This window comes from Eucyclogobius newberryi, unplaced genomic scaffold (assembly GCF_026437365.1).
Source record: "Eucyclogobius newberryi isolate DKJ021-1_F unplaced genomic scaffold, fEucNew1.0.hap1 SCAF_19, whole genome shotgun sequence".
In the NCBI taxonomy this organism is placed as follows: Eukaryota; Metazoa; Chordata; class Actinopteri; order Gobiiformes; family Gobiidae; genus Eucyclogobius; species Eucyclogobius newberryi.
The window spans coordinates 11,472,823-11,495,173 of NW_027315823.1; the positions used below are offsets into that span (position 1 = coordinate 11,472,823).

Genomic DNA, 22,351 nt, shown 5'->3' on the forward strand with positions numbered 1-22,351 from the left:
TCCAAAAAAGTATCAAAAAGCCTTTATTGTAGCATGTAGCATGTAGCATGGGGGTATAAAGGCCTTCAGTCTCATCTGGGCTACAGTGGGGGGGGTTGTACTGTAAATATTTCTCAGAGCACCTTTTTGCTGTGGTAGAAGCACCAAAAACCTAAATCACCGACTGAGCCTGAGTTTGTTGGCCTCCACACTAGCACTGCACTTTCCTGGACTGAGATGATCATCTGTTGTAGCCCCTCCTCCAGTTTGGGGGTCACTGTGCCGAGTGTTCCGATCACCACGGGCTTTCGTTGCAACACCACAATTTCTCCATTGTGAGGACAAATAAAGGCATATCTTATATTATCTTATATGTGTAAATGAGTTATCTGTTTTGTATTATTTACTTCTGTGCCTGCTTTGTGTTGCAACATTGGAATTTCCCCATTGTGGGACAAATATCTTATCTTATCTTAAATATGCTGCCCTTGGTGGAAAAAAAAAACATCTGGACTCCCCCATGACATGTAGATACAATATTCAGTATTCAAATCATGATTGAAGAAGCTGACTGTACTTATTATTTGTGTAGTGTAGAGTTGCCTTCACACCTGACTACTTGTTTATCTCGTGAGATCTGGCAACCCTCCCACACAGTCAAACAAAATCATAAAAAGAGCCAGTGCGTTCCTTCTCCCTCCAGCAGCTGCTTCACAGTCTTCAGCTCCCGGGACACGTCACACCGGCCGTTCCACTCCCGTCACTGCGTCATTTCTCTCCGGTGTTTGACGGTTTTGCGGGATGTTTCTGGCGGTGATCGCGCTGCTGCTGACGGCCGGGCTCCGCTGCGGTCCCGCGGGGAGCGAGGCAGTGCGGCGCCGCCAGCTCAACGAGCGGCCCATCATCGGTGAGTACGGGAGGGAGAGGGGTAATAACACCGGGACACGCGCGCTACTGTCCGGGTGCAGAGGGGAGGAAGGACCGTCCTGTCAAGTGGGTCTATTGTTGTCTGTCATTGTTGAGAATGTTCCAGGAAGTCCAAGACCAGGGTTATTAAAGGGCATGTGACAAGTTTTATAATTATTACTTTTTGATGCATTGTTCATGCGGTAAATATTTATCATAGTTTTACATCGGTCAAGTGACATTATGTGAAGAAAAATCATAATTCAAGATGATGGCTCTTGCCGCCTTCCTGCTTTGATTGCGATTGCCTCGACACTGTATTCTCTTAGACTTTATTCTTAAAAGACTCCTCAAAAATGTAGAAACAAGTAAAAATAAACAAAAAAATATAGACAGTTTTCTAATTATTACTCTTTGATTCATAGTTCCTTTGGTAAATATTTATCATAGTCTTACTTGGACTTTCACATAAAAAGTCAGTCAACAACAACGTAATAATAAATAAAAACAGATCAAAGTTGGTTACACGTCTGACCTTCAAATAAAAGGTTTTTCAGTTCTTGTTTGAAAAGGATCCAATTTGTTTCTCTTCCGTCAGTTCTATAGGACAATAGTTCCATTGTTTGTCAAACGCAGACGCTACGAGAGGACATTATTTGTCAGTCATGGTTTACTTTGAAGGTTTATTTAGGCAAGGCGAGTTTGTGTGTAGAGCACAATTCCTTCACAAGGACATTCAAAGTGCGTCACACCACAGGAAATAAAGCGTTAAGATCACAGAAACATGACAGACATAACAAATCACTAAAGTTAAAGACATAAAAGAGAAGAGTTCAGCTAAACATAACTGTTTTTAGTTTAGATATGAACGTTACCAGAGTAGAAGCCTGTCTCACATCTTCAGGAAGACTGTTCCAGATTTTAGCTGCAGCTTCCTTTATAGCTCTGCACATGCACTTTGAGGACCACGCAGCCTCAAACCCACGGATCTGTGCTCAAACCAGGCTGAAGAAACCTGTGTGGGAATTAAGGATGTTTGCAGATTCTGCCCAAACTGGTGCAGAGAAGTATAATGACTTGGTCAGTGAAGTGAGCCTATTTAGTCCGTTCAGCAGCGTGGGGGTTTGGAACCGTAGAAGAGGCATTTTCCCATTATACGGGGTTTGAAACTGACCCTTGCATGTTTTTTTTTTTCACTAAATATTGATGAACACCCCAAGTCTGCTGGCCCATCCATAAAAGTCACAGCATGCTACTGTAATTCAGTCCTAATTTTGGTGCAAACAAAACGTCATTGTTGCCGGCAAATCAGCAAGAACTGTAGTGGAAATGTTTTTTTTAAAAGCCTAAACATATATAACTGCTGTTAGCAAGACATGATCATTTGTGAAACGTAACGGACAGCCCTGAAATACAAGATTATTCAAACTTAATGAATGACACGAAACACTATTCCAGATTTGGCGACCAATCTGAGTCTCATTTCCTTGTGGCATGGACAGTTGTTCTCCCACATGTCAATCATTCCCTGCGTGCTAGTGCACACCTGCAGCCTTGTTCTGGCTCATTCCCAGGTTATCAGCACGTTCCCCTGGCTGCGCATGCTTGGTTGATATGACGGTGTGTGTTTAGCAAAGCGAGCAGCGAGTTCCTTCAGTGAAGCTGCATACTTCAAACAGCAAAGTACAAAAATGGATGAGGGACGACAGAGAAAGACTGTTCGAGCTCAGAAGAGACGGAAATCTACAGAGACGAGATGCGATGTGATCCGGTCGCACTAATAAACAAACACACGTGTAGCAGTGGAGCTGTAGCGTGCTCATGTACAAGGTTTGATGGTGGGCGGCCTCTCGGAAACAACAGGAGGGTGGGGGTGAGTGGGCGGCCTCTCGGAAACAACAGGAGGGTGGGGGTGAGTGTGCGCATGCCAGTTTAAAAAAAAAAAAAGGAACTAACAGTCGCTGATTTCTCGAATTGGCGAAAAATCCTCTATTCAACTTAAAGGATCTACATTATAAGAAGGTAAAAACAAATAAAATCCATTTGAGTTGTGTAACGACCATTTAACATTGTTCAAATTGAAAATCATCAACTCATCTTAGTGGTTCGGTTTCACTCTGAGATGATCTGCTTTTGTTGAAATCAGACTAAAGAAATCGAGAGAATCTGTAAATGATTTCAACATCACTTTATATTATAACCACCAAAGACTTTACATTTCACATAGACTTTGAGAATCTCTTTATAGGATTCCTGCTGGAAAATTGTGAAAGAGCAACACGTCTTCTTCCTTTGCTTCCCGGCAGGCAGGGCGCATCTCCACACATTGCTCCCTTTCTCTGTGGGTAGAGCACATTACAGTACATTACAGACAATAAGACTTTAATTGCATAGCCCACGCTGTTTTAGCTCTTGGAGTAATAGTGTCAATAAGATCACATCTCTGCGCATGGTATAACGGACAGTCTACAATCGCATGCGTCACTGTTTGGTTTTGTTTGCGGTGCACACAAAACCCATCTGGGTGTTTCCCAAGTGTTGCCCCAGTGACTCAATCCCAATCTAGATAAAATCGCTTCATTTTTTCCTGTTTTTGCCAGTGTTTACAGGCACTGGATTAACAGATGGTTTATACAGAGCGTAGTCAGCATAGAGGTGGCGCCCCCTACTGTCATCACCCCACATCTCCTGCCAAAGAGATGTAATTTATCCTTTGATTACAGTATAAACATCCCAGAACTACTCTGCACTCCTATTCTTTCCTTATCGCTCAGAGCTGCCATGTCAGCTGCTTCATTACCCATAATGCCCCTGTGCGCTGATGCGTCTGACAACACCAAAAGTCAATCTCCCTCAGTCGTGGTTTTGAAGTCTTTGTCCATTGTCAATATGTAAATGTGATTCAAGTAGGCAAATATCAATTTCACCTTTAGGGCCGGTTAATCAATTAATCGTAACTATTCGATTAATGCCATAATTGTCAACGAGTTTAGTAATTGAATAATAGTTAACTTGTCTAGAGCTGAGGAAGAGAAGTTTTGTGACTGGAATTGAAGACACACTTTTATCACTCCTGTAGTTAATGTTCATCACGCGAGTTCGGCGTTCCAATTATATCATAATCGCTCGACTTATTGATTAGCGAAATGATGGTGTGCACATTTGTTTTGGACTTCAAAAGAAACTGTAGAAAATGCTGTGTCATTCCTTGTAAAGCGGATATACATTTTAGTTTCAGTAAGCTTTTGTTCCCTGGTGGTTTGTGGTTTGTCAGTTTTGTTACCAGATATTTCCCAACATGACATTTTGTAAATATTGTCATTTGTAAACGTGCTGTAGCTAATTTTTACAGTCTTGAAAATGTTAACAGCACACGTCCTGCTCCGCGGAGAGTAAAACGGTCTCATTTTGACCCAAAGAGCCGCTTTTACAACATATCTGTACTGGGAAGAAATGATTTTATTACATGAAAAATGGGATATAGTACAGCCCCTTTAACTGCAGCTATAGGTGTAATCTCTCAGCCATTCATTTGCATTCCATAATAACACGTTTTCAAACAATAGTACTTATATTTGCTCTTTCGGGGGAGAACTACATGCAAATATATTGTTTGGTCTCTGGACTGGGCAAGCTGACGCATTCAAAAGTCTTTTTTTTTTCTTTCTTTCCTGAATGGGACATAACATGGTGTGGTGGTGTGTTTTTCAGGGATTTTGGCCCAAGAGAACCTTCTCGACGACCCCTCCCCACAGGGCACGTCCTACATCAGCGCGTCATATGTCAAATACATAGAAAGTGCTGGAGCCAGGGTGGTCCCCATAAGGTACAAGCAAAGCATAATCACCTTTCATTTGAATAGAATTTAGATTTATTTATTTTTTACTTGAAGTAAAGATCAGACAAAAAAATGTATACATTGATAAAATATACTTACTTACAGTATTACTTTCCATGCTTTACATTTATTTGCCCACAACAAGACGTAGTGGAGCAAATGAAACCCCAGAGGCACAGATACAATCAGCCCAATACATCAAGTGAAACATTCATTAATGCTTAAATACTGCCAATTTTAATAGTATCTATACATTATAACGTTGAAGATAAGTTAATCTAACATATTTGTTTTTAATACTGAATAAAAGAGCATAACTTCTGCTGCTGGACCTGAGAGAGACACATCCCAGTAATGGACACGTCTCCTTTACTCACGGTGAAGGACTTTCCATTTCAAAACTGTGCAGGTCGACTTTATGCAAATATGACGCAGTGCCCCGCCTCAACTTTATGCAAATGAGGCATGTGCCGTTCAATATTTTATAGGTCTTCAACAGGTCAATTTAAAAGAGCAAAATAGTCACATCCTTCTCATGCTATAAACTCTTCAGGTTTCACGATATGTTTTTTTCACATGTGACCATTGAACATTTCAGTACGTTTAAGGTTGCTTTGCTTTTGCGTATGCTAATTTGCCCCTTTGTCTGGCAGAATAAACAGAACCGTGGAGGAGTATGTGAAGCTCTTCAACTCTATCAATGGGTGAGTCCAACGCGAGTTCATTAAACATCAGGTCAAGCAAGAAATATAGTCATAGAAACATATCAACATCTCCAAAACTGTGTGTGTTGTTGCAGATTGTTGCTGCCAGGGGGCAACGTCAACATCGAGACGTCCCAGTTCACACGGACCGCCAAGATTTTCTACAATTTGGCAATAAAGGTATGAAAATGTGCGCCGTGGGGACACAATGCAAGGGGGAAGACGAGTGTGCAGCAAAGCTAGTCGAGCAAAAGTGTGCCAATTGTAAGGCTAGTCATAGTTTCTGCAGAAGAAGAAAGGAAATGTTCGCCATCTTCTCACGCTCGCAGTTCTCTGATGTGAAGACGCTCTCCGTCCACTGCCTGGTTCAAATAAAGTCCAACGTGTCTTTTGTTTTGTGGTTGTCAGGCGAACGATGCAGGGGACTACTTCCCGGTGTGGGGCACGTGTCAGGGCCTCCAGCAGCTCAGTGTGCTGACGGCCAACAAGAACCTGCTCACCAACACGGACACTAAGGCGGTGGCACTACCTCTCACCTTCTCCTCAGGTAACTCACTTTCACTTTCACTTTTTAGACGATTTTATTAAGTCAGTTCAAATTAAGTTTAATAATACAATACAATCATAACAGTTATTACATTTCACAAACCAAGTACATCAAGAATATTTGCTGGGACCTTTCAATTTCTGTAGACTTCATATGTTGTACATTTTTCCTCAGGTAACTGCTCTGTTTATATCTGTGGTCAGGAATATGGAGGATGGAAGGTCTTTCTAATCTCGCAACTAATTTTGGAATTTGTCAACTCCTACTATACATAGGTTCCAAAACATGCTGTGAGAAAAGAAGATTCATGACTGAAATTTAGCTGTAATTCCATGAAAATGAGGTGTAAAATGTGTATCACACTAGTCCATAAATATACTCTAGTAAATCTAGCTTCAGGAATAAGGAGAATGGATCAAAACAGAAATCATTGCCTTACAAATTGCGACACATAAATGCTATTATTGTATCAAAATCCGACCTTATTCAGACTGAAACAATATTAGCTTAAGCCTAATTAAAACAGGTTGACGTCACTTCTTTTGACAGTAATGAGGGGGAGTTCTTTTGTCGTGAGTTCAGTTCAAACGCGGGACAGTTTTGTCTTTCGTACATGTTTCACACTGGCCATTATGATGTTTTCCAATCAAGAAAGAGGTCCGATGCCAAACCACAGATGCCCCAGGCGCAGTCTTGTTATCAGGACTTGCTCTCTCCTCTTATTTCCCCAGGTTATATTGTCTTCCCCACTAATACTCCTCTGAATATAGTAAAAGTAACTTCCTCTCTTTTCAGCGTCTCACTCCCGTTGCCACTAATTGCGCTTCAATGTTCGTTGCCGCTCAGGGCAATGGCTAATATGGGGATAATACTGACTCCATGGTGCTCTTCCCCGCCATTCTGCCAAACCAGTTCTCCAACTTATAAACCAGCCTCTCTGTCGCCATGATCTCACAACAATGTGATGTAAGAGCTATGGGCCTGTATGAACCTGATTTGTTTCACTCATGTCCTGGTTTCCAAATGGGGATAACTGCAGTGTGCTTCAATAACCAACTATAATGCATCGCCCCCTTTGCCCCAACACTAAAGGCAGTTCTTAAACCAGAAAGGGAAATTTTGTGGCACTATTTTGCAAATTTGATGAGAAGACGAGCCAAACAAATGTGTTGTGTATCAACTAGTTCAGACACAGTCCAGCAGAAACTGTGCCACATCTAAACACTTGCTTGAAGACCAATGTATAGTCTCAGTTATTTTACGTTTATATTCTAATATGTAATTTTTATATTATTTTAACATTAACCGGGGCTTGAAAATTATAAAAGAGCAAAACTTCTGCTGGTGTGAGGGTCCAGACACATGTCCAGCAGAAGTCATACCTGTGTCTGTCATGGTTTCACACTGACCATCTCTCACCTCATTTACATGATTTATCATTTCAATCAGACCCTGTGGTTTAGACATCAGACTTGAACTGGGTCAAGAAACAGGGATGGAACTGGTGCTCTGGAGTTTAATACATTTCATTCAAAAGACACGTTACATTGAGAACACTCTCCAACTCATTAATGCCTGATCAGAAAAATGTTGCATTAACATTCCAAATTTTACATGTTTATACTCATGTTAAACAGGCAATATCTTAGACTTTACATTTCTTTTAACAGTGATGGGGGGGGGGGCCTTACACCAGGGACGTAAGGGTCCAGACACATGTCCAGCAGAAGTCATACCTGTGTCTGTCATGGTTTCACACTGACCATCTCTCACCTCATTTACATACTTATCATTTCAATCAGACCCTGTGCTTTAGACATCAGACTGGAAACAGGGATTGAACTGGTGCTTTGGAGTTGTCTGAACTACAATTGAAGGATACATCTTATACAAAGTTAACTGTTTTGAGCTTCTACTATTGTCATGGAGTCGCCTTCAGCTTCATGAGCGTGTCATCTTTGAGACACAGAAATCAACCCGTTTTCTATTTTCCCTGTATTGCTGCAACACGTGCTAAAATCTGGACTTCTGTTTCCTCTTTGAACAGAAATGATGGTTTCATGTAGAGCTGGATTTCGATTCAAATTTCAAGAATCGGTTCGATTCCGATTTTTACGTTTCAAAATCGTTTTTTTTTCGATTTTCTCAGATCTCATCCGATTCGATCCGATTTTGATTCGATCCGGGGGTTAATGTTATTAAAAATGTGTTTGAACCGTTTCCTTCACTTCATGACTGTGTAGCGAAGCAACATATTAAAACTAGTATTATATCAATATTAAACAGCAAATCTTACAAGTATTGGTAGTTACTGATGGAAGACTGATGAAAAGGTTAAGGGTCAATCTACCTTCAAGAAAGATAATCCAGGAGTCCTGAATTATCTTTCTTGAAGGTAGATTGAAGTTCACTGAGGGAAATGTAGAAAATAATTTTAATTGAAAAAAAAAAAAATCGATCTTTGGACATACGAATCGATAATCGGTCATTAATATGCAAATCGATTAAAAATCGGAAAATCGATTTTTTCAACCCAGCTCTAGTTTCATGTATAATTCCCGCGTGGTTTACAGCAGCCTCGGTCATGTGAGAACACGAGCCAATCAAATGTGTTTAACAGTGATGAGGGTGTTTCAGTCAGATTACAATGGGTCTGTAATGTTCCGTAACAGGTGAACAAAGACAGGTCAGCTTCAGGTTTCAATGACTCGATCGTGAGGCTTCATTTGGCCATCACTGCACTTTAATAGCTCAGACTCAGCAGAAGTTACTCCACATCTAAACACCTGTTTAATTCCATTGGAAATACAAAGCAAATACAGTGACAGAAAAACAAAGTTTTCCTTTTGTTTTCTTATTTATATTCTTTTAACAGTGATGGGGGAGTTCTTTTATAGAACTCCTACTTGAAAATTATAAAAGAGCAAAACTTCTGCTGGTGTGAGGTCCAGACACACATCCGAGCAGAAGTCATACCTGTGTCTGTCATGGTTTCACACTGACCATCTCTGACCTCATTTACATGATTTATCATTTCAATCAGACCCTGGACATGTTCGCCTGACCGGCCAGTCCCTCCTACATTCTGTTCAAACGCAGAAGGGTCTGGAATCCAACCCAGTCGTTCCAAAGGGAGTGATTGATAGGCAGATTAACCAATCAGACAAACGCATTGTTCGTTTGTGTCTAAACAAACATGGAGGATTACGAGGATGAAATAAAAATAACACAGAGACTGAGAAACGTTGCCGACTTCTGCTGAGTCATCAAGCGACGCACTAAACTCTGTAAATCTGAGGTAAATTAAAGGTCCCATAACATGCAAAATCGACTTTTCAGAGCTTTTAACCTTCTTACATTGCTATTTGTGCTTCATATATGTACCCAGAGTGTTTTTTTGATTGATTCCCGCAGGGTTTAGCTACATTACAGACTATCTCCTTTCCTCGAATCTCCAAACTGACGGGGGGTGTCTACAAGACCGTGTCATAAGGGCAAGCACGCGTCACCATCCCCCCTCTCCCTCCCGCCTGCCGCCTCCCGCCCCCTTCCCCCCGGCCCCGCGCTGCTTCAGGCTGTGTCTTTACCTACAAGCCCCAGAGTTTTTCTGCTTCGATTTACGACGAAACACGGCTCAAAGAGGCCCAAAACGTCATTAATGATATCGCACTCTTTACTATTATCACAATGGGGAAGGTTTATGTGGCAGTTGATGCAGCAACCGGGAAAATAAACGGAGAGAAGTTCTATCCGATACCGAAAAACCTGGAAATAGGAGCGCGACAGACACAAGACTTTTATTTGTATATATATATATATATATAGATAGATATGTTCTGTGCACGCTGTAGAATAAACACCAGATTTATTTAGTCTCAAAGTAATGTTGAGCTGAAGTTCTATCGCTTCTCACTCACTGGCACGGCAGGAGCAGTGCAGACAGCTGTGGGGCACACACTACGTCACGGGTGGGCGGGGCACACACGCGCTCTCTGAGACTACGTCACGGGTTGGGCGGGGGAGCCAGATCGCTCTTCGCAAGGGTGGGGGCGAATATCAAACCAAGCAGTTTGCATTTCCGGGTTGAGGAGGGGGTCCAAGGTCTGGGTGATATTTCTTAACTATTATGTTAAGGGTGTTGCACAACCCTTATTATTATCAATTATGCACTTAGGATAGACTACGAAACGTGAAAAAAACCATGTTATGGCACCTTTAAGTTATATATTTTGTTCTGAATGTTCCTGAAATATTTGAGAGACGTCTTCCACATTTGAGAGACACGTGACACAAAGTCTCAGAGCTTCTTCTATTGTCATGGAGTCGCCTTCAGCTTCATTCACACTTGTGTCATGAGTCCAGGTTATGAGCGTGTCATCTTTGAGACACAGAAATCAGTCTGTTTTCTATTTTCCCTGTATTGCTGCAACATGTGCTAAAATCTGGACTTCTGCTCTCTCATTGATCAGAATTGATGGTTTTATGTATAATTCCCGTGTGGAACAAAGACAGGTCAGCTTCAGGTTTCAATGACTCGATCGTGAGGCTTCATTTGGCCATCACTGCACTTTAATAGCTCAGACTCAGCAGAAGTTACTCCACATCTAAACACCTGCTTAATTCCATTAGAAATATGAAGTAAACACAATGACAGAATAACAAAGGTTTTCTTTTGTTTTCTTATTTACATTCTTTCAACAGTGATGGGGGAGTTCTTTTATAGAACTCCTACTTGAAAATTATAAAAGAGCAAAACTTCTGCTGGTGTGAGGTCCAGACACACATCCGAGCAGAAGTCATACCTGTGTCTGTCATGGTTTCACACTGACCATCTCTGACCTCATTTACATATTTATAATTTCAATCAGACCCTGTGGTTTAGACTGGAAACAGGGATTGTACTTAAATGATCTGTTATACTAAATAAATGTGTACTTTCCAGCTGCCCAGACCAGTCGGCTGTTCAGACACTTCCCCAAGAGTCTTCTCCTCGCTCTGTCCCAGGAAAACATCACCAGCAACTTCCACGACTGGAGCCTGTCTGTTCAGGTAGTGCAGTTTAAACATGCATTACTTCATATAGTATTATGATTGGATTCTCAATTAACAATCACAATTAAATCTGTATATTCATAACTATCTTTTAAATGGCATTCAACTGCAATCTCCATAGAGACAAGCAGGTGGCGCCACTTGGCCAAGTTACATGTCCGATCTACGTTTTGACAGGTTCACGTTGCTGTTTGATCCAAAATGACCGTGAGAGATTGAAAATGTCACATTTCCAGTGCATTATGGGTCATACATGATCCAAATCTAGCTTTGGCCACGTCTTACAGCGCCATGAACTTGGAATTCACTTTTTGAGAATTGCTGAGATTGACCTCATGATTTAAAAGTATAATTCAGGTATGATGTAGGTTTTCTTTATTCCTAAAACGTTTGGGTGACTTCAGCTGCTCACGTTGCAGGCCCCTGCGAGCCCAGACTTGAGCGCGGAGCACTACACCATGAATAGAACTGTGCCAAAGCAGTTTTACTTTTATACTTATAGAAAAAAAATGACAGAACAAACAGAACAAGACCAGAGAGTGAAAAGACTAAATCAAAAGGAAATATAATACAAAATGTCCCTCATAATGTGTGTTTTGAGCAAAAAAGAGATAGAGAAAAACTAGATTGAAAAGATAAGGGACAAGCAAAAACATCTTAGATCAGAAAAGTTACGTAGTGCACCTTTACATTTGATTGCAAACTAACATAAAACCCTGTGTTGACCTAAACATGTCATATATTGTAACCCACAGAATTACAGCAGAAATGCCGACCTCAAGAGGTTTTACAAGGTCCTGTCCACCAACACAGATGGGAAGGTAGAATTCATCTCCACTATGGAAGGTAATATATTTGTTTATTATGCACAGCTATGGAATGACGAACATAGCACAAGTCAACAAGTACATATGTGTAAAGTAAGCATGTTGATTATTATGTGCAAAAGAGGTGTATGAGAAAGCAAAAGTCTTAAGAAAGTCACTAATTACAAGATCCTTTTGCACCAAATTGCTTAGTCTGCACTACTGCAATCTGTCCGCTGGAGGGCAGTATTACCCCACACATGGACAGTTCATATAAAAAAGTCCATACAAAGTCGATACCATACATGTTTTTATATAGTTACAGTCTCCAGATATGAGGTAAACATATTCAAATCAAACATAGCTATTATTGATGAATGTTCTGATTTAATTCTTATTATAGAAAATGGACATGATGTTCATGATGTTCATGTTTTCATTTGTGTTCTGGTTCTCAGGACGATTCTCCAATCAGAAAGCAGAATGAGCCTCACATGAGTCTCTCATTTGTGTTTGAATGTGGAAATCCTGTCTTTGAACCATGAGTCAGGAACATTAGTTTGAACTGTAGCCCCGCCCTCTTAGTACTTTGCATCTCTGATATTGCTCTGGCAGAGATACAACTGTGTTGGTAGAGAGCTACACAGTTTAGTCTGTGAGCTCTGTAATGAGGCTCCATCAGTGAAGACCGGCCTCATTCAGGACTAAATCAATCCAAGAAGTCCCTCCTCTTTCCTCCACCCTCTCAAAACTACATGGTTCAATCTGAATACTGAAACCTGACGGAGAATCAAGTGTCTGGGAAAGTTCTATCTGATTAGCAATTTACTATGTAAATGTTACGGTCAGTGTTTGTAACCAAATAAAATGCCTTGTAAATTGTTTATTTAAAATATTTATGTTGCGTAAAACTTTAATCTCAGTTATGTGCATTAATAAAACACTGCACAATATCAAGGGCAGTTTTCTGATCCAGAAGACAATAAAATCAGGTACAGGCTGTTTAAGGCTCTGGAAGCCCAGCTTCAGTTTTAATTGTTTCAACTTTTAGATATTTGTTTATTCTGTGTTTAATGACAAATATTATGCATTATTCATTTTGTTATTGGCCTGTAAAATGCCCTTAAAATACTCCATGTATTGAAAACAGCACATGACTTTTTCTACCAGTTGAGCGTTCCCTCATTGGTGTTAGCCCTCCATCTACTGGCAGCAGAGGGAATTACCATGTGGAAATAAACAAAAGCTAACTTTCCCTCGACATGCTAACGTGAGTACACAGTTCTGATGTGTATTGACAGCAGAAATGCTCAGAACACGTCTGGTGATGATTTATGGACTTTAAAACAGCAGAAGATTTTGGAGCTTTACTTTTGACTTCACAAATCTGGGAAATTGGAAATAGGGTGAAAACTAAAAGGACCATCTAATAACCTGACTCTGCTCTTGTGGTCATCAGCCTACCGTTACCCAATCTACGCCGTACAATGGCACCCGGAGAAGGGCCCCTTTGAGTGGATCAACAAACCCGGCATGGACCACTCTGTGCCTGCTGTACAGACCTCCTTCTACTCTGCCAGCTTCTTTGTCTCAGAAGGTGACCAAGTCTAACAAGCAGAAGAGGACTTCAAATGATCATCCTCATGTGCAGTTAAAGCTGCAAATTGTCTGGTGGGAAGTTAGTCAACCTCCTTGTCTCCATGGAGATGTTATTGTTGGTTGGCAATGTTCCACAGAGTGGCATTAAACTTTTCTTTGTCCATGGAGAAAAAGAGGTCAAGTTACAGGTTAGATCTGTGGACTCTGGTCACAGTATTTCTCTGCAATAAGAACCCCTTTGATTGAGTAAATGCAACAGATACGTTTAATGCCAGACTGTGGTACATTCCAGGCAAAATGACATTGTGCACCTTTAAGTTTGATTTAAGTTATTTCGGAGAATAAAAATTCTACTGCGATGAACAACACAATTCTTCAAAGCTAGTAATAGCCAGTAGTAAATCAAAAAATAAATGGTCACATTTATATAGCACTTTTCTACCGCCAAGGCACTCAAAGCGCTTTACATCAAGGAACCAGTCACACAATCGCACACCAGTATTCACACAATCGCACACCAGTATTCAGACAATCGCACACCAGTATACACACAATCGCACACCAGTATTCACACAACCGCACACCAGTATTCACACAACCGCACACCAGTATTCACACACTCGCACACCAGTATTCACACTATCGCACACCAGTATTCACACACTCGCACACCAGTATTCACACAATCGCACACCAGTATTCACACACTCGCACACCAGTATTCACACTATCGCACACCAGTATACACACCAGTATACACACAATCGCACACCAGTATTCACACATTCGCACACCAGTATACACACAATCACACACCAGTATTCACACAATCGCACACCAGTATTCACACAATCGCACACCAGTATTCACACAATCGCACACCAGTATACACACAATCGCACACCAGTATACACACCGCCGCCTCAAAGCGTCCAGTTTACATTCAAAGTCTATGTGGACGCACATTTTTTGGACGAGGTGTCCGGGGCGTCTACCTTAAAATGTGCAGGCGACCAACTCCTGTGTTGGGCACAAATTTGGTGTGTCTTGCCCAAGGACACAACGGCAGTATTTACCTAAGGTAGCTGCAATGGCACCGCCAACCTGTGGGCCAGTGGATCTGACCGCTCTACCTTTGGATCAGGAGACGGGCGCTCTGCCACTGAGCTACTGCTGCTTTGTAGCACCAGGAGTGTCAGGTTTTCAAAGAAAGCACTCAGTAAAATAAATCGTGAAATCCATTTGAAATATTTGTTGTTGTCTTTTTCAGCCCAGAAGAGCCAGCACAAGTTCTCAAGTAAACAGGAGGAGGAGAAGGCTCTCATCTACAACTACACCCCATATTTGAAATCAGATCTTTTTTACTTTGTGCAGATGTACTACTTCGACTGATAAGTGCTGCTGTTCAAATTCTGTTCACCAAATATACTGTATATGCACTTATCTCCGCCCGACTCACCGACAGTGTCTTAATGTCAAATGCCTGCATTGTTTTCAGACTGAGTGTGTTTCAGATGGGACAGGGACAGTGGAAACATTCAGATGGGACAGGGACAGTGGAAACATTCAGATGGGACAGGGACAGTGGAAACATTTAGACAGGACAGGAACAGTGGAAACATTCAGATGGGACAGGGACAGTGGAAACATTCAGATGGGACAGGGACAGTGGGGACAGGGACAGTGGAAACATTCAGATGGGACAGGGACAGTGGAAACATTCAGACAGGACAGGAACAGTGGAAACATTCAGATGGGACAGGAACAGTGGAAACATTCAGATGGGACAGGGACAGTGGGGACAGGGACAGTGGAAACATTCAGATGGGACAGGGACAGTGGAAACATCCAGATGGGACAGGGACAGTGGAAACATTCAGATGGGACAGGGACAGTGGAAACATTCAGATGGGACAGGGACAGTGGAAACATCGTTATACAGTTTATGGAGCTCAACACTGATCACTTGGTTCCAGAAGTGAAATTCCCATTTATTTTTTGTCATGGACTTTTTTTTTTCAAGCTTTAAATGTCTTTTTTGCACAGGAAAGTGTTACAGACATTAGTTACCACATGTTTTGTTTACCTGTATTTATTTGATTGGGACAGTGTATGTTAAGGGACGTGACACACATGTAAACACTGGTGACACAACACAACACGCATGTAAACACTGGTGACACAACACAACACGCATGTAAACACTGGTGACACAACACAACACACATGTAAACACTGGTGACACAACACAACACGCATGTAAACACTGGTGACACAACACAACACGCATGTAAACACTGGTGACACAACACAACACGCATGTAAACACTGGTGACACAACACAACACGCATGTAAACACTGGTGACACAACACAACACATGTAAACACTGGTGACACAACACAACACACATGTAAACACTGGTGACACAACACAACACACATGTAAACACTGGTGACACAACACAACACACATGTAAACACTGGTGACACAACACAACACACATGTAAACACTGGTGACACAACACAACACATGTAAACACTGGTGACAACACAACACACATGTAAACACTGGTGACACAACACAACACACATGTAAACACTGGTGACACAACACAACACATGTAAACACTGGTGACACAACACAACACGCATGTAAACACTGGTGACACAACACAACACACATGTAAACACTGGTGACACAACACAACACACATGTAAACACTGGTGACACAACACAACACACATGTAAACACTGGTGACACAACACAACACATGTAAACACTGGTGACAACACAACACACATGTAAACACTGGTGACACAACACAACACACATGTAAACACTGGTGACACAACACAACACATGTAAACACTGGTGACACAACACAACACGCATGTAAACACTGGTGACACAACACAACACACATGTAAACACTGGTGACACAACACAACACATGTAAACACTGGTGACAACACAACACACATGTAAACACTGGTGACACAACACAACACACATGTAAACACTGGTGACACAACACAACACATGTAAACACTGGTGACACAACACAACACACATGTAAACACTGGATACAAGCCGAAGGCCCTGGGGTCACAGAAAGGCCAAAACACACAAACAATTCATTTTGAAATGTACAAAATACATTGAACAGTCCACATGATTGCACAGTCCCCTCGTTGTACACTCTTCACATTGCACAGTCCCCTCGTTGTACACTCTTCACATTGCACAGTCCCCTCGTTGTACACTCTTCACATTGCACAGTCCCCTCGTTGTACACTCTTCACATTGCACAGTCCCCTCGTTGTGCACTCCTTACATTACACAGTCCACATTATTGCACAATCCCCTCGCTGTACACTCTTCACATTGCACAGTCCCCTCGTTGTGCACTCCTTACATTACACCACAGTCCCCTCGTTGTACACTCTTCACATTGCACAGTCCCCTCGTTGTGCACTCCTTGCATTACACAGTCCACATTATTGCACAGTCCCCTCGCTGTACACTCTTCACATTGCACAGTCCCCTCGTTGTGCACTCCTTACATTACACAGTCCACATTATTGCACAGTCCCCTCGTTGTGCACTCCTGACATTGCACAGTCCCCTCGTTGTACACTCCTGACACTGCACAGTCCACATTGTTGCACAGTCTCCTCGTTGTACATTCCTCTCATTGCACAGTCTCCTCGTTGTACATTCCTCTCATTGCACAGTCCCCTCGTTGCACACTCCTGACATTGCACAGTCCACATTATTGCACAATCAAAATGGCCATGTATTAAAGTAATGTACATTTTGCACAGCCCATTCATATGCAGAACATGTCACGTCTCAGAAAGTCAGATTCAAATCCAAATATTCACTTTAAATGTGTTTTTGAGTTTGTATTTAATCGTACGTCAGATATTCTCTCGGTTTAACAGAAGACTATTACGCAGAACATTTAATAAACGTGCCGAGATGTTCTTCATATTCAGCACACATTGAACGCTGTCAATCATATCTGTGTCCGCTCTGTTCTTTCCAAAAATTGTTTAGCAAATAATGTAAAATAAATGTCATGTAATAATAAAATGATGATTGCAATTACTACATTTTTTCCATCACCATCAATTCAACCATAATTGTGATTTTTCAGGAAACAATAAGTATATATATATTTTAAAAAAATTAAACTGTTAATTAAAATCTGTTATTTTAATTCAGTCTGTACTGTAAATGTAAAGTAAATGTTAAGGTGTCGGTGTAATCCCTCATTCGTCCAGGCGTGTTCCATAGTAGAAAAAGCTTCAGTTGTAGTCATCTGGACTCAGTTTGAAAAAATAGACGTTTCGACTCTTTAAACAGAAATGGAGGGCTAAGGTTTAATCTTCCTGTTATTTATAATGGGTTACTGAACCCCTGGAAAGGTAGAGGACATTTAGATGCTAATCAGGTACTCAGGGTGGTTGAGCCAGGGTCTCACAAAGACAAAGAGGATTCTAATAGCCCATTAAGATTCTGAATAGGCTAGCTCGGTAGATACAAGGGGGGAGTTTCTGTTGAAACAAACAACTCTTTCTACTTCAGGAAGGCTCCTCCCAATGGGCGGGTCTTACCACAGAACAGTATTAATATCGGAGTTCTCGACCTAAATTCTGTTATTGACAATGACTCTTGGATGAGAGTCGAAACGTCTATTTTTTCAAACTGAGTCCAGACGACTACAACTGAAGCTTTTTCTACTAAATGTTAAGGTGCTTTTGTATCTGGTTGTTACTTTCTCATTCAGGAAGTTTAATTTCACAAATCTGCTCAAATTTAAACATGATCTAAGTAACGATGTGAAAGAATGAGTCGCTTTACCTGTCATTTAAGGCGAGTAACTATAAATAAAGCTTATTATTTGTCCATAAAAATGACTCAGATTACCTATATATCACTTAATACAGTTGTTTTTTTAACATTAATGGGGGAAGTTCTTTTATTGAAATTATAAAAGAGCAAAACTTCTGCTGGTGTGAGGTCCAGACACATGTCCAGCAGAAGTCATACCTGTGTCTGTCATGGTTTCACACTGACCATCTCTCACCTCATTTACATACTTATCATTTCAATCAGACCCTGTGGTTTAGACATCAGACTTGAACTGGGTCGAGAAACAGGGATTGAACTGGTGCTCTGGAATTTAATACATCTCGTTCAAAAGACACATTACATTGAGAACACACTAACACCTGATTTGATAACATTTGCATTTACGTTCAAAATTTTACTTATTTAAACTCATGTAAAAAAAGTACTAATGATCTTATACATTCCATTTCTTTTAACAGTGACGGGGGAAGTTCTTTTATAGAACTTCTGCTGGAAAATTATAAAAGAGCAAAACTTCTGCTGGTGTGAGGGTCCAGACACATGTCCAGCAGAAGTCATACCTGTGTCTGTCATGGTTTCACACTGACCATCTCTCACCTCATTTACAATATTAATTAGTCAATTCAAATCAGTCACTTTAATTCAGTCTGTACTGTAAAAAGTAAATGTTAAAATGCTTTTGTATCTGGCTGTTACGTTCTCATTCTGCTCACATATGACCACATGGCAATCTATTTGACAATGTGAATGAATGATTCATGATTTTATTTTATTATTATTTTTACACACGTTTATTATTATTTTTACACACTTCGTCCAGCAGTAGAAAAAGATTCAGTTTTATCATCTGGACACTGTTTGTAGTGTGGCTCTCATCCAAGAGTCATTCTCAATCTGCGGATTGAGTCTGGGAACTCAGGTATTTATCCCAGTCTGAGTAAGCCCCGCCCACCGGGCGGGACCTCTTGAGAAAGATTGTTTACAGTTTCACTTGAGACTAATTGTAATGGGCTATCCACATCCTATTATAAAGTGACTTTCGCTCCCTCGTCGCTGAGTGCCTGATTAGCATTAGAATGTCCTGGGCTTTAACAATTATAATAATATGCACTGACCTTTCTATGTCTTATCATGTCCATTAGAGGGCGCTCTGAAAGTAAATGGAGCCTTCACTAGAGAGAGTCTAAGTCTAATTCAAATCAAATTTCAATCATCTTCTTGAATATAGTTTAGTTTAGCCACAGACATATTTAATTTTTCAATCGGTTCAAGCTGCATGTGAAGCAAATATTAATGATCGCCTCCATAAACCAGAAAGAGGAGTTTCAATGCCGTTAAAGTGCCTCTGACAGTTTCTACCATTCACTGAACTGAAATGTAGTTAAGATATTTCAAATTTTGCTAAAAATTATTCAAAAAAATTATCACAGAATACCAAATGTATTAGGTTTATGATTTCACTTCCTGTTTGTAACTGATGACATCACACTAGGACACTGGGAAAACACTTTTTTACTTTTTTTATTTGACAAATAAAAATATATGAGAGCACCTTTGTTTTTTGTTTAGTTCATGTTTAGAGTCAAAAAAGTTGTTTCTTGGTGTAAATTCTGCATAAAAAAGCATGTCCCCTGTGTGATTTCACTTCCTGTCATTTTCTACAGATTGTTCAACGTTTTCTTCACAAATACCAACTTGACCAGTGTAAAACTAGTATTTATTTGTACAACAGGTATTAATACACCAAATAAAGTCATATGCCACGTTAATGCAAAACCCATTCCCATAAAAGTATCGCCAATCATTATCGCTCAGAGAGATCAGGAGTACACAACCACTTACATTTATATTTGTACAGCCAGTTTAATTTTTATTTAACTTGGCATTCAGCTGGACAAAGGTATTTGAAGAGTGAATACATTTTGCTCAGCCAAGTTGTTACTTCAGTTGACAGAGAACGGTAAATCACTTCTAGCAGTTCGTTAAAGCGTAAATCCAATCCACTTTATATTTAGAGAACACATTTTATTATAAACGTGACACTGCACAGACAACAAAAGTACATTAAAATCTGTTAAAATCCACCACTGACAAGGCCCTGCCCCGTCTGGTTGTAAGTGTGAAATTCTGAGGAGGTCCAAGATGTGATGTGGGGCCGGTCCGTTCAAAGCTTTAAAAACAGACAATAAAATCTTAAAATGAATTCTAAAACAAACAAGAGGCCAGTGAGAGTTCTGGACTAACTGTGTAAAGTGCGCTACAGTTGAGAGTTATGAGTTATGAGATAAAAGCGTGCAGATGATCGACGCTTGATTTTAAAACACCATTGATTTATTTTAAATGTAAATTCACTGTCTACTATTGGTGATTGTGAGTTTTAAAGGGTCAACAAGGAACAACCAGACAAAACGACCTGGGCCTTTCCCAGGACAGGATATGTCACTTACATGTTATTCACGGAAATAGAAAGTTAAAACCACACTTCGCAACATTCTCCATGGAGATGGGTTTCATGCCATACTGTTGAGCATTATAGCCAAAGGAACACCATTTCCATGGAAACAAGCAGGAGGAGGCCCTTTTTCCAGGCCAAGAGTCAGGTTTGTGAAGATACAGCCCTCACAACAAAGGCTGTTTGTTTTCTACATTTAAGGGAAATAAAAACATCAATATGAAAATATATTAAACTTTTTAAAAAAGTTTTAAGTTTAAGTTTAAGTTTTTAAGTCTGTCGAGTGTTTCAGTTACACTTTGAACGTAGTTAGCTCCTCTCTTTGGACAAGACAGTGACTTAGCAGAACCCTGTCAGAGGATGAGTGGCAACACGTCTTATCCAGTTTAATGACATTTTCTTTTGCTATTAAACCGTCCTGAACGGCCGAGATTTACACAGATATCTTTATAACGATTGGCAAAAAGGCTCATTATTATTGCTATTGTTAGCTCAGAAAATTAAATATGAATTTATTTTCATGTTTACTAAAATCATTTACAATATCTACAGGCGACATTCAGAACCCTCGACCTGAGACAAATCGAAATACGTGAAATAACTCGGAGAAGAGGACGTAAACCTTCAGCTCATCGCGCCCTTAATCTCACCGCTCCTCCAGCTCACGCCGCCTCTGCGCATGCTCAGTGCGTCCCTCTCCTCTCCAGCAGCATCAGCACCAGCATCGGCCCCTGCACCGCGCCGCTCTCGCCGGACGGACGGACGGGTGCTGGATGATGGAGCGGTACGTGCTCCTCCGACACGGTCCGCTCGTCTCACGCGCCTTCTCCGAGGTAAGACACCCGCGCGCCGCTCCGCCACCGCGTGTTTCCATCTTCTCCCCCCGCGGGCAGTGGACGCTCCCTAGCCCGCGTTTGTTTTGTCAGGAGCCGGTGTTTCCCGTTCAGCTGACGCTCGCTCGCTGCCGACGCGTAATTCTCCCCCGCGCGATGATCTCCCGTGTTTGTGCTCCCGTGATCCGCCGTTTGCCTCACGCGCGACAATAAACAGCCGTTAGCGTCAGTTGCTTATCATCATCATCATCCTCATCATCAGTCCCGCTCAGGGCGACGTTATCTTCTCTCTCGCACGCGCCCGCACGTGCACACGCGCGCGCGCACATGCACACGTACGGGGGGAGACGGTGCGCGCGCAGGCACGGCACAAGGTCAAGGTGGGAATGGATCGCGCGTGACGAGGGCGCGGCTAGGGGTCAGAGGGCGACAGGGGGGAAGTGTGTCGGTGGGTTTGTGACGGACAGCAGAGGGGAAACATGTAAAAATATCCAAGAATGAGTATGTGTCGGAATTGACCCCTGCTGTGACTCGAAGACACACTGAAGAAATACTTATATACTGATGATAAATGCGTTGCCCCGTGCACCGAGAATGGGGGGTGGAATTTGTCTGTAAATTATCTGAATTGTTTTGATTGAATTAAGAATGCATATTTGTCATTGCCATTCCACTCGATTTTGGAGCTGTGTAGTTGGGACTCAAAACTCCTGACATGGACACAATGGATGGATACTTTCGGAATGTGCTTTT

At 41.3% G+C, this 22,351-nt stretch overlaps 1 protein-coding gene and 2 non-coding genes across 3 annotated transcripts; 1 reads left to right on the forward strand and 2 right to left on the reverse strand.

Moving 5' to 3' along the window:
* The first annotated feature begins 699 nt into the window (after positions 1-699).
* On the forward strand, positions 700-16,504 carry LOC140365368 (gamma-glutamyl hydrolase-like). Its single transcript, XM_072451753.1, has 9 exons — positions 700-886; positions 4,597-4,711; positions 5,377-5,427; positions 5,523-5,607; positions 5,836-5,974; positions 10,917-11,023; positions 11,782-11,872; positions 13,292-13,429; positions 14,702-16,504. The coding sequence occupies exons 1-9, from the start codon at positions 781-783 to the stop codon at positions 14,821-14,823; spliced, it is 954 nt and encodes a 317-aa protein (XP_072307854.1). The 5' UTR covers positions 700-780; the 3' UTR covers positions 14,824-16,504.
* LOC140366494 (U7 small nuclear RNA) lies at positions 8,854-8,906 on the reverse strand. Its single transcript, XR_011928041.1, has one exon. It is a non-coding gene; the product is annotated as a U7 small nuclear RNA (small nuclear RNA).
* Positions 10,680-10,732, reverse strand: LOC140366496 (U7 small nuclear RNA). The gene has a single exon (XR_011928043.1). It is a non-coding gene; the product is annotated as a U7 small nuclear RNA (small nuclear RNA).
* Positions 16,505-22,351: the final 5,847 nt, after the last annotated feature.